The sequence below is a fragment of the Drosophila mojavensis genome, unplaced genomic scaffold (assembly GCF_018153725.1).
Source record: "Drosophila mojavensis isolate 15081-1352.22 unplaced genomic scaffold, ASM1815372v1 contig_81, whole genome shotgun sequence".
Classification (NCBI taxonomy): Eukaryota; Metazoa; Arthropoda; class Insecta; order Diptera; family Drosophilidae; genus Drosophila; species Drosophila mojavensis.
This window is the reverse complement of record NW_025318907.1, coordinates 1,542,739-1,560,235: the sequence shown is the minus strand read 5'-3', so window position 1 is coordinate 1,560,235 and position 17,497 is coordinate 1,542,739. Positions and strand designations below refer to the sequence as shown.

Genomic DNA, 17,497 nt, shown 5'->3' with positions numbered 1-17,497 from the left:
TGCGCACCGTTTTCGTATAACAGTTCTAGTTATTTGGTTGTTTGTGCTTTTCGCTTTTATTTTTGTTCATGCCACACACAAACAGACACACACACATATGCATATATATATATATATATATATATATATATATATGTGTGCATATATACACACTCAACACTCAACAGCCCTTGGGCCACTTTGTAGAATACTTTAGTGACTTTGGATCGTTTACCTGGTGCAAAAATAAATAAAGTTTTCAACATGTTGTTAAAGATATTACGCGTGTTTTTGCATACGCTGCTATCAAATTAACCCCAGCCAGTCTAATAGTTGATAAGCCCCATTTAAACTGGCTAAGCCTCGAATGGCATTCCATTTGCTTTAAGCTGCCACCCAGAGGCCGAGCCCGAGCCCGAGACTCATTCATGCTGCATCAGGCACTTTGCATAATTGGAATTGCACCAACAGCTGAATAGCTAGACATCTGGACATCTGGACATCTGGACGGCGGCAACTCGATTTGCTCGTCAGCAAATATGTTAGACAAAGGCTCGAGCAATTTGTGGTCCTCGGGCTGTCGCAGGACCTTTGACATTTGCCCATGCATTGTCATCAGCGAATCAATCGCATTTCCACAATTGACTTTTATTAACTGCTCTCGGCCATTCAACTGCAATTAACTTGACCCACGGCCAGCCTCATCAACATATTCATATTGCACAGTCAACGGCCACTGCGATACCCAATGCAAATGCAAATGCCAGTTTTATGTGTAACTAAGAGTTTTCTCAAACCGTTTAGCATATTTCGAGGGAAATATGCAAACAACTTGCAGCTGGCTATAAGAACTTGGCAAATCCAGGGAAAATGGCGCAAAGGAAAATTGAAAGTTTCAAGCAATGCGACTATAATAGATAGCTTAAACTGATTTTAAATTGCTAATTTTACTGCTGAGATAGAAAATGTAAAACAAGTTGAAAACTGGAAGCTAAAAAGTGCTGTACAAAAAAAAAAAAAAAAAAAAAAAAAAAAGTTATCAAAAATAATATATAGATATGAGTCTTTTCTTGTCTTTAAAAATTTTTACAAAAATATAAATATAAATATATATGTACAGCTCTATAAATTTAAATGATTGAAAAATAATTTACTTACTTTACTTACTTACCTACGCCAACTTTTTTAATTATCTGCCAGGTAATTTATTATATAGCCCATTCGATTCCAATAAAACACACAGCGTCTAACACATTTAATCTCAATTTATTGTGAAACTCACAGACAACGCAAAAAGTATTCGTACATTTATCTTATTTGCCAATTTCACCAAACTTTCAAATCTATCGATTTTGTGATGTAAAATGTGCACAACGAAGCAAATAGTTTGCATTGTAATCGTAAATTGCATTTCAATTTGTCTCTGAATGGTTTTTCATTTGATATTCCTTTCATGCTTAATTGCTAAACAAAGTGCAGTGAATAAAACATACACAGACACACACACAAACATACACATACACACGTATTATAAAACATATATTTATCTTCGGCTTTTACATTTAAAATTATCAACAATTTCCACACTTCAATTTTTCATTTTTCATTTTTCCTGCTTGCGCTTGGATTTAAATTTAATTTTAATTGAATTGCGTGCAGTTTTCTTTTATTTCAAATATCAAATTGCTCCCTATTAACCGAAATGCTGTGTGCTAAATTTACAGACAAATTTGATATATATATATGTATATACTATATTGAAAATACAAATACACCAAGTTTGCACAGACATCAAATATATATAAATATTTATTGAGATTTTCTATAGAGATCTGGCACACGTGTTTATTGTTTAGATTGTACTCACACACACATACACATACACATCATGCTTATATACTCACACAGCTGCGATTGCTTGAAGCAACTACACTTGATTTGAAGTAAATTGGTTAGGGTAGACTAGATTGCACTTTGGTCTATATCTGTTGCATATTGGTCTAGGAACAGGCTAGTTTAATTAATCGTACGTACTCACACCTGTGGCAAAGGTAAGTTTCCAAAAATATTATTATCTCGTACATATATTGTAGATGTGGGTGTGTGTTTGAAAGTGCTATACAACTAGAGAGTACATATAATACATGCCTATAAGCTACGGATCAACTGCCCATATCGTCGCCCCCCTCGTAATAAGTGCTATCAAAACATACTCCAAAAATACCCGAAATCTCTCTCGGCTTGACATACAAAACTCTTACAAATCTCCTTACAAATCTATCATAAGCGACGGTTCACTGTGCTATATCCCCCATATACATAGGTGTAGGAATTTTACTAGGTAGGTGTTACTAGGTGTTTCAAATCGAGTGGACACAAAGATGCTAAGAACACGGCTAAGTGCAAACAAATTGAATAAGTCCTTTAGCAGGACAACTCCGTGGATAGGCGCGCTGCCTCGCTCTGAACACAGTAGTCGCTGTCCTTCAGCTCGCGTCCTGTGATGTCTGCCAGCGAATTGGGATCCATGTTCGACAACTTGTCCAGGTCGGCATCGTTGATCAGATTCTGCTGCAGCTTGCCCACCAATTTGCGTAGGCGCTGGGCATCCAGCGAAGGGCGACGCAAGTTTGCATTGTAGTCGCTAGGCTGTTGAGGGAGAGAAGAGAGTGTAGTACAGTGAAGCTTGTTTAAATGGCACAGCAACAGCCACAGCCACAGCTTACATCTCGCCACTGTTCGCCGGGAAATACAGCAATCAACTCCGCATTCGCCTCCAGTGTGGAAAAATACTCCTCATCATCAATTTCGGTGCCATCGCAATCCAAATGAATCGCCGGCTGAGCCCTTTGAAACTTTGCGGCCACCTTGAGGCGCAGCTCGGCCAATGTTGTGGCAACAACGGCCTTGCGTATGTTACGTGTGATATCCTTGACCTGTGTGTGTGAGAGTGTGAGTGTGAGAGTGTGAGCCATGGGAGTCGGCTGTAACAAGTCCAATATTTCCCACAAATATCTCAGCTCTCTCCTTTCAATTCAGTTTTGCCCAACTGCAGATCTTTATCCAATTTCAGCTGCTTTGCTTATTCATGTATGCAAACTACCTGCCTACTATCTGTGTATATATCACTTAGATTGCATAGGATTGCATTTTGCTCTACGCTCTTTTGTTAAATATTAGCATAACTTGAAACTGACTTTTATCAGTCAGAATTTCCGGCAAAAAATTTATCAAAAATAACGAAAATTTTCGGCAAACAGAATTATTTCTAAGAAAATTACTTGACTTGCTTATCGAAAGGGCGTTTTCGCAGAAGTTTTACATTTTTTGAGATATTCTTAGGTCACGTTCAGGCTCGTAGTGCAAAATTGTATCAGCTGGCATCAGCATTTGTATTTCTTTAAAGTTATTTCATGGCAAATTTTTATATCATGTGACAAAATGTATTTTAATGAGCTTTGTTAAAATGTTGTAAAAATTAAATCAATACTAATTTATTACGTTTGCAGCTTACATATGGATATTTCCAGAACCAAAAAATAATAATAATAATATATGAATAAATAAATAAAAATAATAAAAATAAAAAAAATTAAATCATATCTTCTTTTAAACTCTTATTTTTTAAGAATTTTATTCTTTAATTATGAAATCTCAATTTTAATGACTTTTATATATTTTTTTATTTTTATTTATTTATTATTTTATTATTATTTTGTTTTTAGTTCTTATATGAATTTTGCAGCTTTTATATCGACAATGCCAAAACATAAATAAATAAAAACAAATATTTGTGTTTATTTATTTTATCTTATCTTCTTTTAAACTCTTACATTATTTTTTTATTTGTCTATAATCTAAAAGGCGATATATAAAAGCCTTCTGAAAACTTTTCAGTTATATATTATCTCTTTTTTCATTTATACGAATCCTTTGCAAGATATTTCTGTAAAAAATCGTTATAGTCCGAGCAGATTAAAAAGTAACTAAAAATTGTGGGAAAAACTTTTATCAGCTGTCCAAAATTCATAATTCACTTCGCCACAAATTAAACTCCTATTTCACAAAGTTTTCAGTTAAGCTGCTAAGACTGCCATCCTAACTAAATGTGCTTAAGCATCTTTAACCTTTTTTCACACTGTCGTTAGGTTCGCGCTTTTCTTTATTAAATGTTTCACTATGAATAGATCCCCCGCTGGGAGGGTATTGTATTGTATTCACGAGAGACCACACAAAAGTCAACAACTTTCATTCAAAAATTTCTGGCACTCATTTAATTATTATGAAAATGTCACGGCGTTTGATTGGAAACAGGCGTGAGGCAGCTAACAACGGCCAACCGAAGGGAGGGAAAAACGTAAGAAGGAAAACTCACAAAACGATGCTTTGCCTTAATTCTCAAATATGCCAGCAGCATTCGAACATTTCCGTCTTGTGTTAAGCTGCCAACAAAAACAACGAAAAGCCAGCGAGGCGCACGACAGCGATAAGGAAGCTGTATATATATATATAAAGTTATATATGTATATGTGTATATGTATATGTATAAGTGCGTGTATTTGTATAGCAACAGCCAGAAGCGAGCAACTAATCAATTTATTATTTGCCAATAACAATAAAAACCGCAACAATAAGATGGGCAACAACAACAACAACAGGTACAACACTTTTAGCATGACATGTATTCAGCTAGCGTGTTATATTTCATGGCCAAAAAGATGTTGGCCCACTCGCAGATGGACTGCTTAATATTTAAAGCACACTGCTGTTGTTGTGAAACGGTCAAAGCGAAACTGAAACTAAGTGAATGGGTCAAGTAAACAGATAGACAGACAGACGGACAGACGGACGGAAAGACAGGGAAATTGTGGAGAAAGGAGCCGCCCACGACATAAAGGTGAGCAGCCTAAATAAAGCTGGCTTTATGCAACGCCCGCTTATTAATATTAAGTATACGTCATGTTGTACACAATTTGGGATGTAGCTGTCTGTGTGTGCGTGTGCGTGTGTCTGTGTATTCCTCTGATAAATGAACACAGGACACAGCACTTGATCAATTCATGCTTGGGGCCCATCAGAATCATCGACCCCATTAGCACCATCATCAACATTATCATCATCATCATCATCATCATCTTTGTCGAATGACATATGATGGGAACATTGTCTGCCTGGCGTTGACAATGAAGCTGTCACTCCATTAAGCCAATAAGTCACACCTACGCCAGCTACTTAGCATATCAATCGAGCGACGCGTCGATCGTCAGTCACATCGACTAAAGCAATTATAGCGCCTCGCAAATCTATCAACTCGCCGACAATGTTGCCTCTGGCAGCAACAATGAAAATTTATCAGGCATTTTATGCGAATTTCTATGCGCCAGCCCACTGAGTGATTCGATTTTGGCCCGGCCAGTGGGTCTGGCCCTGGCCACTTGGTTGCGTGCTGGCCATTAAACTCATATTTACATTTGGCACAGCCTGAACAGAGCTGAACTGAACTGAGTTGACTTTTATTGTGCCGCTCAACATGTTGCCCCACGAGGTTCAATCCAAGAGTTTTCCCCAAGGAAGATTAACAAAAATAAACGCAATTTTCGAGGCAATCAAGACAGCTAATTCTCTTAAGGAGTGCATCTAAAAAATACTGAGCAGTAACAGTAATATCCAGAACTCTTTAAAATATGTTTTCGTTATGTTAAAGTTTTCTGCTGCCCCACAGAGCCTTTTAGAAAATTTGAAAAACAAAAAAAATCTCTTTAGGAAAGATTTTTAGGAAAAAAGATGTCCTTATTAATTTATTGAAAATATTTGTTTAGGTTCCTTTCAGGTTGTCCTTTTATTTCGTTTATTTGATATCACAGCATCTCAAACATTGCCACACTTTTGGGTCTCGTAGAGAATCCTATTGGCCTCAAGAATTTTTCATTGGAATCATCGTGAATTGTATGAAAAGCGAATGCAAAAAGCGCAAACAAAATTGAATGCAAATTGATTTAATAAAAATCCATTCAAAACTCTTTCAAGACATGGATTTGCATTACATTTGCGCACTTTATGACCTTTTAGCTTGTACTAAGAAATATTCAGGTCTCTTCTAGCAAATAACAAGATTTTCGCTTTTGCTTTAACTGAATGCCATAAACTCTTAAAGCAAGCTTCGCTGCGTCGCTGACTTGCTGACTTGCTGATTGCCACTTTAGCTGCTCGGCCAACTGGCTGGCAGACTGGATGGCTAGCTGGCTGGCCTGGATGCTGGGATGGCTGGCTGGCTGGCTGGCTGACTGGCTGCTCTAACTGTTTTGGCTGGCATATGCCAATGGCCTGTGGCTTTGTTTGCGTGAAATGCGTTTCTTGACTCTGTTTTGCTGCGTATTCAGAGCTCTGCTCTGCCCTGGCTTTGCCCAAAACAAACTACACCACATTATTTGCACTTGTTTTCTTTACATTTGCTTGCCATTCACTTTTTTTCCTCTTCTCCTGTTTAACATTTTCACATTGACCCCGGCCTTGACTTTAACCATTTGCTGTACTTAAATATCTGGATTTGACACTGAGCTTTAATTTTCTTAATGAGTGTGCTGCCTTCAGCTAGGAAAATCCTTGTTGTCAAGTGCCCTTAATCAATTTGAATGCTTTGGATTATTCGCTCAAGTGTTAGTTTTGTTTTCTATTTTCGGTATGAGACTAATAGTTTTGTGTATTGACATTAGTTAAATATTAAAGTTAAATACTTGACAGCTGCATAAATAATTTGTTAATGAAATTGTTTTACTAAATATATGCCTATATAGATGTAAATAATGAAATTAAAATTAAAAATAAAATAATTTCAAACTGACAAAGTCTAGTCTCTTTGACAAAATCTGCTAAAAATTAAATATTAATAATAAATAAATTAAAAAAGATTTTACTCAGACGCAGATCTATATTTCTTCCTTCCTCTCCACTAACATAAGATAGCACTCATCAGCTCTAAGGACTCTTGTTCGTTGCCAGCTATGATACTGCTGCCAATCATTCTAGTTGACTTGTAAGCTGCTCTGACAAATATTTAAGCCATGTAACAAAGCAAGCTAAAAGTGCCCTCATCGGCAGCGCATTGTCTCCTGCACACATCCTTGTTCACACATCAATATTGGTTCGGCAAATTTACGGAAAATGCCAGGCAAGTACCTGGACCCGGATCTGGCAACAGCAAGCATCAAGCAGCAAGCAGCAAATAGCAAGCAGCAAACAGTAGAGCAAGCGACGAGGACAATGGACAGATGCCAATGCACTCATGCATTTATAATGACACGCGTGCGCCCTGTCCCCATGCGAAGGCGGGAGTAAGGCGAGGCACACGTGTGCAGGCCATTGTCAGACTTCATCAGGAATGCGTAGTTGCATCTGTGCGCCAGTAGCGGGGCAACTGTGAATACAACTGAGCTGCTGTTAAACCCAAAATTAACACAAACGACAGAGCTATGCCAGCACACTCGCACCATGGGCAAAGTCAATAAGAGATGCTAAGAAAAACTTTGAAGAGTTATAATTGAAGCAAATGTTGTGCAAGAAAAAACTACAGATGTCGGAAATTTTAAATAAATCTTTATAAATTGATTTTAATTTTAAATAAATTAAAATGGATTCATTCATAGTTGTGAATCAAAAAACTCTAAAATTCTGAAACTCTACATGCATATTTTTATATTTATTTATTATTAATATATTGAATTAATTATTATTAATCATTAACAATTTAAATAAAATTTAAAAATTTGTTTAAGAAAAAAATTAAATTTATTTATTATTGTATCCAAGGGAAGAATTGAAAGTTGGATATAAAAAAATATTATATTTAATCACTAATATAAATTATTATATTAATTAATATTTGATTCATTCATGTTTTAAAACTTAGTGAATCTATTTAAATTTATTAATATATTGTTTTATTTTCATATACAGATCGTAATCGACGCTTTGATGGCTTTATCATAGAATTTGGTAAGAAATGAATATAATAATTTCTGGCTGGTCTAGTACCCAAGCCAAATACTAAGAATCGACTATGAAAATAGAAATAGAAATTAAGAAAATAAATGTAATTAAAATTGATAAATTTAAGATTTGTCACTTTGAATAAATTTGCTAAAAGTATAATATTAATAATAAATAACTTAAAATAAACGCATTTACAATTTCCGACTGTTGAAGTGACAAAGCAAACCAAAACATTTATACATTTGATATACTATCTATTAGCAGTAGCAAGAGCTACATTATACATATCGACATACCCAACTACAGCGGACCACACATCCACACATCTATGAAACTTGTTTGCTTCCCTCTTAAACTCAAGGCTTACCTCAATTTATCTCAAAGATACTCTACACTTGGATACTTCTCATATCGCAGCACTTGACTTCACACACCTTTATTTGCTTTTCCAACGAGCGCTCTTACCTCGCACCACGTCACAATAATCCACACCTTGTGCATTGCTCTATTGAAGTATGAATCGCTTGTGTTTGATTTCAAGTTCCTCTGATTTGCTTTGCTTTGAGCTGCCATTGTGCAGACTCGTGTTCCCTGTCGATGCCACTAATTTCGCTCGATTGCCGTCAGAATGCCATGGTAACCATGTAGCTCCATCAAATTATTGAAATAGCTCACTCACTGCCATTGCGAAGCCATTAGGCATTCTGCAGTTGTCGGACAACTACATGTAAATTGAGAAATTTACATGTTTTGTCACCGCATTGACACGCATACTATTAGAAAATAGTCAACAGGCTGGGGAGGCGTCATGCGGCCACGCCCACTTGGTCTTCTCTGGGTACTTGCGGCCTCATATTGCTCCATGGAGTGGCGTCATTGAGTTCCATGCTTGCTTGCTCATGAATTAAACTCGTTTATTTATTTGAATGCCCAACGTTGCGTATACGCAGCGTGTTCGCCCATTTCCACCTGGCCCAGGCTCTAGTTGTTGTTGTAATTGCTGCTGCTTCCGTTTGTATGTTCAATGCTCTCCTGTTGTTGTTGTTGCACTTGTATCATGTAAGTTTATTCATTCCGACCCAGCCCCCAGCCCCCAGCCTCCCATTCCATTCATTTGCCATGACATTTGTATGGGAATTTTTTGGTCTTGGCTCTCTTCTCTTTTGAGGCATTGCTTTTGCATAGTAGCTGGAACTGAACTGTTCTCAGACAGCATTAAACAAAACAAAAAACGAAACAGTAAATGCGTTTTCCATGTCGCCGTCGGATTACTCCCACAAGGTGTCTGTGCCAGCAGCACCATGTCCTGCCGTGTGCTCCATTCTCGTTCTTGTTTTGCTTCTTTCTTTTTTATGACCACATAACGAGCTATTAAGAGACTGTGATTGTGCTGGCAGCAAAGCATTTTCAAATTGCCTCGCTTTGCCTTACCTTGCCTTAACGTGTACTCAGGCTCATTGAGGCTAACTGATTTTAATAAGCATAATTATAAAAATATAGTTTTGTATATAAAGTACAAACAAAACAAAAAAACAAACAAATACTTGACGGATGAAGGGTAAATGACGACGAACTGTCTGTGCAAAGATTAGCATATTTATATAGGAAAGGAATATATATTGTAAGTTTATATAGATAATATTTATTAATACAGGGAATGAAAGGTATGAAGAATTGTCAAGTCCATGAAAACAATGAAAAGCAGACACAAAAAGTACTTCAGCGGAAATGATAAAGGAACACAAGCTGCAACTCGGACTTGCTCATCGCAAGACTATATATACTATACATTATATAAGGCCTACAGATGCCTAGAGATGAGTCACATTCAATATACTATAATTTATTTTGTTTGAATTGTATATTAACTAAGAATATATTCATTCGTGTAAGCGTGCAGCTAGTGCTTTAGCTACCTTAGTATTAATTAGTATATAGTTAGTATTTAATTTAATAATTACTAATATAAATAATGTAAATATTGACTGCAATAAATGTGCAAGACTTACACATCTTTCAGAAGTAATATCATTTTCTGTCACTCTCTCTCTCTCTCTCTCTCTCTCTCTCTCTAAAACAATCACTCACTCTCTGTCTTTCTACCTCTTTTTAACTCTCCCTCTATCTCTTTCTCCCTCTTTCTCTATCACTCTATCTCCCCATTGTTCTCTCTCCCACTCTCGTTCTCTCTCTGCGTCTCTCTCCCTCTCTGCCCCACTCTCTATATGAACTCTGAATTATGGGTCTTAGATATCCTTTACAATTATCCTTTCACTCTAATCCTTATTTTATATTTAAACAATAGCCACGACCTTTCTCTCTATATCCCCCTTTTTTCGCCTCTCTCTCTCTCTTTCTATTGATGTGTCCCTTAGATATGCTCCCTCTCTTCAATTCCTCTAACATACATCATCTTTCTTTTAACTGTAAAGTTAAGGCATATGTTTTTTTAGCATATACACATAATGTACCTGCAAGACACACACAGAGACAACGGCGAACCCATAAGGCAAACATCATAAGGGGCTTATTTAATTAATTACAATTGTTGAAAAGTGGTTCACGTCAACCGTAAGGATAGACAAGCTGTCAGATAGACATCAGGGCAGACGTGGGGCGGGGCCAACAATGGCTGCTTGTCAAATTCATGTAACATGCCGTGCGCGCTTATTAATTAGATGTATGCCACATAAATTGCGCATACAACATGGAGACCAGCAAACTTTGAGGCCCGCTCGAGCAACAGGAAATGGGGGCCAAAACTTTTCGCACGTTTCCTGCGTCTGACAAATTGCCAAAAGGAAAGAAATGACGTAGACTACACAAACGCACAAATAAAACATTTGAGACTTACAAAACTGTCAATTAATGCTCGCGTCTGGCCAACTCAATGGCCCTGGCGCGAAACCACAAGCCCCGTCTCAGAGGGCTGGGCCAGTTATAAAGTTTTTCCCTTCACTGATCCTTGAGTCAGTTAATTTTGTTATGGCGCTTTTTAACGCTCACAGCATAATACAATAAATCGATTAGGAGCCACGGCAGACAGCAGGGCAGACGACTCAAGCGCTGAAGTGGCTCGTTCCGTGTCTGGTGACGCATGGCCAAGTGGCAGCAGCAGCAGCAGCAGCAGCAGCATCGTTATCGGCACCAACGCGTACCAGACACGGCGCCCCGCCGACCGCCGACCTCTGCCCGCCCTGCCCTGCCCTACCCTGCCCAGCGTCTAATGATATACGAGCACTGCCAACGTTATCTAGCCACATTGTGATTTCGGGCTGAAATGCTGCAGCATCTTCGCCCGTTGCTCGTCGAACAGTTTTAATTAATTTCAATTGTTAGCCCACCACAACATTGGCTTTTCGCTGCTTGACATTACGGCACACTTTAAAAAGTTCGCTCAAATTAAAACTGATAAAACAAACTCAGCCAAAAAAACAAACTGAGCCAAAAACGAAACAAATTTAATGCCGACCAAGTTTCAGCTTAAGCTAATTGAATTTTTAACATATTTAATAGAGCCCATGCACTGGGCTCCTCCGAATGGGCGCTGCATTTATAATATATGATAATGTGCCGAGATCACAGATAACATTTGCATTCATCTCTATGCTAAAATGTCGATTAATGGCGTGTTGAGCAATTTACTGTATAATTTGCAACGGTATTTTGACCAGGCACCATTTCTGTGGTCGCCCACTCAATTATTTATGAATACCAAATTTCACCTTGTTGACGAGTAATAAGCAAAGCCGGCAACCGGAGCAATGGAAAGTCTCTCGTGTATCCAAATTTGATGTGAATATGTTTAAAATCCAGCCAGCGGACTGCCAAAAATCTAGCAGCGATTTTCAATTCTTGTCAAAAAATAAAATTAGATCAACAATTCACGCAGCTGTGATTTGCATAAAGTAAATAGGTTTTGCTTGATTCTCATATATGTGAGTATATATACATATTTATGCAAGCTCTTTAACTTTTATCTATACATTATATGTCAGTCAGTCAATCAAGTAAGCTGTACAATTTTGTATTGATTTATACCAGTCGAACATCATCTATATAATATTTCATTTCGTTTTATTGTAAATTCTAATATTTTTTATGGCCCTTTTTATATGGATCTTTTTATTTTATTATTTTTTTCAACATTTATTTATATATTGTATAAAATTTTTTAAATATTTTAAATTATTATTATTATTTTTTTTTTTTTTAATTTAAAGGATCAATAAAAATTAAATTTTTAGTACTTAATAAATAAAAATTAGTTAATTAAATAAACAAATTAAAAGTAGTTGTTTAAATATAATAAATTAAACTTGAGTACTTACTAAAAGAAAGATATGTATTTGATTAAATTAAATAAAATTAATTACATTATTTTTTTGTTTTTATAATCGTGCATATCATTATTATTATATATTGTTTACACATTTTTTCAAATATAGGTTTCTTTCAGGCATTACTTTTGTATTAATTCACATCATTATTATTTTGTTTCTTATTAAATCAATTTTATTTTTTACTATATAATTTTTTTACTCTAATTTTTAAATATTAATTGCAATTTTATTCATGCAATATCAATCACAATTGTTCTTTTTGTTGTTCACAATTGATTTTAATTTTCAATAATTTTAATGTTTACTCATCAATTCGCCCGATAGAAAAATGAAAAAACATTTTCTATCAAGCTTTAGCACCTGCTCATTAAAATATATTTGAATAAATAAAATTTATTGATTGCTTTATAAAAGCAGCAAAACATGTCAAGTGCATAATTTAAAAAGTTTGCTTCTTCTGATGAATAAACTCAACTTTTCGCTTAAAAAAAAACTTTAATATTTATATTTTGTTTTGCTGAAAGTTTAAGTTGCTAATTAGTTTTTGTTTAATGTATAATGAATTTTATTCTTCAAATTGATTAAATTAAATATTTTTTCTAAATACTTCAATAAATTCACGCTATTTCTTTATGTGACTTGCATTTTTTTGTGTTTGCTTTTGCATAATTAAATTTGTCCCCTTTTTGGCCACTTGATGGGATCAAACCGCGTGTGCCTTGAGGCAACACGGAATTTTTGGGCCATGGTATAGACCGGCTGCTGCAGCCCTTGAAAGTCAAATATGCCTGAAGGGTGCGCAAGGCACGCAGAACCGGCACAGAGCCACAACTAGAACAAGCGTCTGCTCTCGAAGCCATAGCCATAGCCAAAGCGAAAGCGAAACCGAAAGCCGTAGCCAGAGCCAAAGCCTTTTGAGTGGCCAGTCGCTTGCTCCTTGCACCTAGGTCCGTGCGCCTCGCTGGCTGGACCACTTCACTTTGTGCCTGAACGTCAAAAGTTTTGTTCGACAAAAAAAAAGGAAGAAGTGGAGGCCAGCAACAATGGAGCCCGTAATCACTTAACGAATTGCTGGCCAGTTAACAATTGGAGCTGACTTATGAATGGGCAATGCTGTGTGAGTGCCCTCTGGCGAGGCAATGGAGTACCCACCTTGAAAGGCTTGCTGTTGTCCAGCTCGGCCAGATCCTCGTCGGCAGTGATGGGTGGCGGTGTGGGCGGCGGTGTGGGCGTGTTTGGCGACAATGCCAGCTCCAACGTAATACTGTCTGCCGCATCATCCGCATCATCGTCATCGGCAACAGCTGCATCAGCAGCAGCAGCAACAGCAGCAGCCGCAGCAGCAACAACAACTCCATCATCCATGTCGTCTGGTTCAGCATCGGTATCGGCATCCATTTCCGCAGCACGCATCAAAGTTCTTTGTCGTGGTGTTCCCGTTGTTGTTGTCGTTCTTGATGTGGTCTGGCCCAGAGTTGGGGCCGCATTAGCCGACGTCGCCTCAACAATTTCAGCTGTTGTTTTTACTGCAGAAATTGCCTGTTTTGCTGCATTAATTTCTGACATTTTTTCTCTGTTTTTGTTTTTCTTTTTTCAACTTGATGTTTTCTTTTGTCTGCTTGCTTTTATGTGGCCCAGACTACCAGCCAGACCACAGATTTATGACAAGCGAAGCAAATTTAAAACTTAATTGAAATGCTTAGTACTTGTAGAATTTTGTTGCCTACTTTTATGAGCCTTTCTTTTCACTTTGTTGTTTCAGAGAAATAGAATTCGCAAATTTTATGAGGAATTCGCAGTAAAGTATTTTATGCTTTCAATTTATTGTTTTTAATTATGAGAATTTCAGTTAAAATTGTGTAAAAAATCTATTTTATTTTTATTAATTATTTTGTATTTTCTCTTCAAACTATTTAAAACTTCATTTTAAACTGAAAGTTTTCACCTAAATGTTTACGCGATTCTTTGTTGTCGCAGATGCCGAGGCAGCCGCACCCACCAATTGCAACAAAAGCCGGCCGAACTTGGAATAAATTGCCAGACATCTGTGCGTGCTGTATTTAAAGAAGCAGCTCCGTGTCTTTGCTCAGCGTTTGCTGTCATTGCAAAAGCACTGGCTAAAGGCAAAATGCCAAAAAGCAAAACAGACGCCGAAGAGCAGACGCAAAAGCACAGCTAACAGTGAGCTTTGAAGAGCGAGCGCTGTTATGGGTCTGCTAATGGGCTGTTAGCCGGCTGTTAGCGACAGACTGGGCGTGATTATGGCTGGCCAGACAAACAAAGCTGTGTACATTTGAGTGGCACATAGGCCTACACACCTGTGTCCAGGTGTGTCTAGCCAGCCACTGCTCAGAGCTGGGCAGAGCTTATTTATTTGCTGTTCTTTTTTCTGCTTTTTAGTTGAAAATTTGTTGGCAAAGCAATGAGTAAATTGTTGAACTTATACGCAGTATATATAAATTTGGGCTTTGAACTTTTCGCTGCACTCTGTGTAAGGGCAAAGTTTATAAATGCAATAAAAATAAAGTTGGCAGCTTGCAGGCAAAACTCTGGCCTATGAATGCGGCTGCTGTTGGGGAAAAAGGAGGAAAAAAAAAAAAAATAATGCAGAAATTTCTCAAACAGGCAGTCGAAAAATGTCACTTTGCCATAATAGGGTCCTTGCAAGCACCGCAACTCTTAACGCATTATTAAAATTGTTGGCACTTTGGGAAAGTTCAACAGAGGTGCGCAGACAAAGGACCGAATTTATGAGCCAAAACTGTCGATTGAACTGAGTGTGACATTTACATGCTGCCAATAGCTATCGCCCTTTCACACGCACTCTGTCTCTATCTCTGTCTCACACTATTGCCTTTCATCTCCCGCTTTCAGCCATGCTAATAGGTTTATTGCCGAACTTAAAATGCATGGGCGTAAATTGCATTTAGCGCTTTTACATAAATTGAACTTTGTTATCATTGAAAATTATACGCTGACATATGCAGGCCTCGACTCTGCACACATATATTAAACATTTAAGCCGAAAATACTAAAATATTACGTATACGCCGCAGCGTGCAGTGCGAATGCATTAATTGTCTCTCTGGCAATGCAATGCACGCAGCACGGAAATTGCACAAAACTTACAGCGATTTCCAACTGATTGACAATCGAGATGCCTACGTGACCCTCGTGCGAATCACGCCGCAGCGGAACTAAGTTTTCAATTTAATTCCATCATCACTTTTGTGTTGTGCAGATTTCGTGCTGCATAAAATGCAATACAAAGGCTGTTAAATGTTGCAGAAAAAGGCAAGGAAAATTGAAAAAGAAAGAACAAAATTAGATTTAAGATAAAATTTATTTTCTCATACAATAAGCTTAAATTGACATAAACTATTCAATGTGTTTCTAATTTACAGAAAAATAATGAAGCAAGGAGGCAGCGAATTTAGCTTTTATTTTAAATTTTAAAATTTGATAAATATGACAAAATAAATTCAAATAAATTCAATTATTCATATTCTTGCTAATAATCAAACTTTATATATTCACAAATCATATTAAATATTTTAAATTCTGATTTTAGGTCAATATATTGTAATATTAATATATATTTTGTATCTATGTAATATATTATGTCAATGTATAATATAAAAAAAAAAAAATTTTCTATGACTTTTATAGAGATAATTTATTTAATGCTTTTGTCTTGTAATTTAATCAATTTAATATTACCATGACGATGATAAGCTTAACTATAACACTTTTTTAACGAAAGTGAATTTTGAATTTGATTAAAAATTTAATTTTGTTCATGATTATACAACTAATAATTATATGAGCTTGCTATATCGACTATACTGCAACACAATTCATAATACTCGTAAATACAATAAAAATCGCCAATGCTGCACTTTTCGCAGAGTTTTCATTACACATCCATCAAAATCATTGGAGCATCTCTAATTACCACACTGCATGCCCTTGACAAACAGTGCCTGCTAAAAGCGCACAGCGCGCTTTGCATTTTTTCCGAAATACGCTGACCCCGCCATTAACGTATTTCGCATATTTCGCACATTTCGCTTATGTGGTATGTGTGCACGTGAGTGTGTGTGTGTGTGTGTGTGCGTGCGCGTGTGTATGTGCGGGAGAGTAATAATTTCCGTTTTCATTTCCTTGCGACAATCAAACGGCCTAATAATTTATGTGGCAGCTCGCTAATTGTGCATTCGAACGTGGCGCGAACATTTTTGCATGTCCATCCAGGTATAATGAACATGCATATATGGTATGTAAATGAAGGTGAGTCGAGACGGCAGCTGAGCATAACAAATTGAAATTTATGCGTCTCGTCCGTATGAGCAGCCAGGTGGGAAGCGTATCAGCCACATAGCCATCATTAGCAGTAGCAGCAGCAGCAGGAGCAACAGCAGGAGCAGCAGCAGGAGCAACAGCAGGGGGAGCGCCAAGAGGCGCGACGGCAATAGCAAGGACAACAACAGTCATGTTTAATTATGGTGCACGACCTTCGGCGTCTGTAGTTTGACAGGCATTGGGCAGTTAGATTAATTAACTCACTTGTCATCGCAGACGCAGCACCAGCAGCAACAACAACAACAACAACTACAACAACAATAGCAGCAGCTGTAACTCAAACTATAGCATACCCTAACAAAAGGTCACATGGGGCGATGATTAATTGCTTAGACTTGTCCAGTTAGGGTATTCAGGAAGTGTGTAACGGAATCGAGATAAAAGTTTAGAAGTTCTCTTTTGTACCATATGCAGAGCGAATTGCTTGCCATATTTATCTCATCAACGTCTTATTAAGCTGACGAAGACAGCATTCTTAATCAATCAAAGGAATTCTAAATTAATTTTACTAGACATATTCTGATAACATATTATGGCGTTTGCTATTGTCGGCTTAATATAAAATATGTATATAGGTTTATTTCTTTTTTTGTACAAATTTATTTAATTAATTAAACAAGGTTTCTGCTGCCTTAAGTAGCAACTTGATCTAGTTTTATATTTAGATGAATAAATAGCAGCACAGGTAATAGTAATGGTATATGCTTACTATATATATATACTTACTATATATATAAGGTACAGGACTGACAATAATTAGTTAAATAAGATTAGACGAGTCATTAAGGGAGCTCCAATGAATAGCTCCTACATATGCATAAAAA

General features: G+C 36.9%; 1 protein-coding gene across 1 annotated transcript; it reads right to left on the bottom strand.

The window, feature by feature from the left end:
* Positions 1-1,600: 1,600 nt before the first annotated feature.
* On the bottom strand, positions 1,601-14,350 carry LOC6580454. Its single transcript, XM_002006256.4, has 3 exons — positions 13,464-14,350; positions 2,706-2,915; positions 1,601-2,628 (listed from the first exon to the last, which is right to left on the bottom strand). Exons 1-3 carry the CDS (start codon positions 13,875-13,877, stop codon positions 2,404-2,406), a joined length of 849 nt encoding a protein of 282 aa, XP_002006292.1. The 5' UTR covers positions 13,878-14,350; the 3' UTR covers positions 1,601-2,403.
* Positions 14,351-17,497: the final 3,147 nt, after the last annotated feature.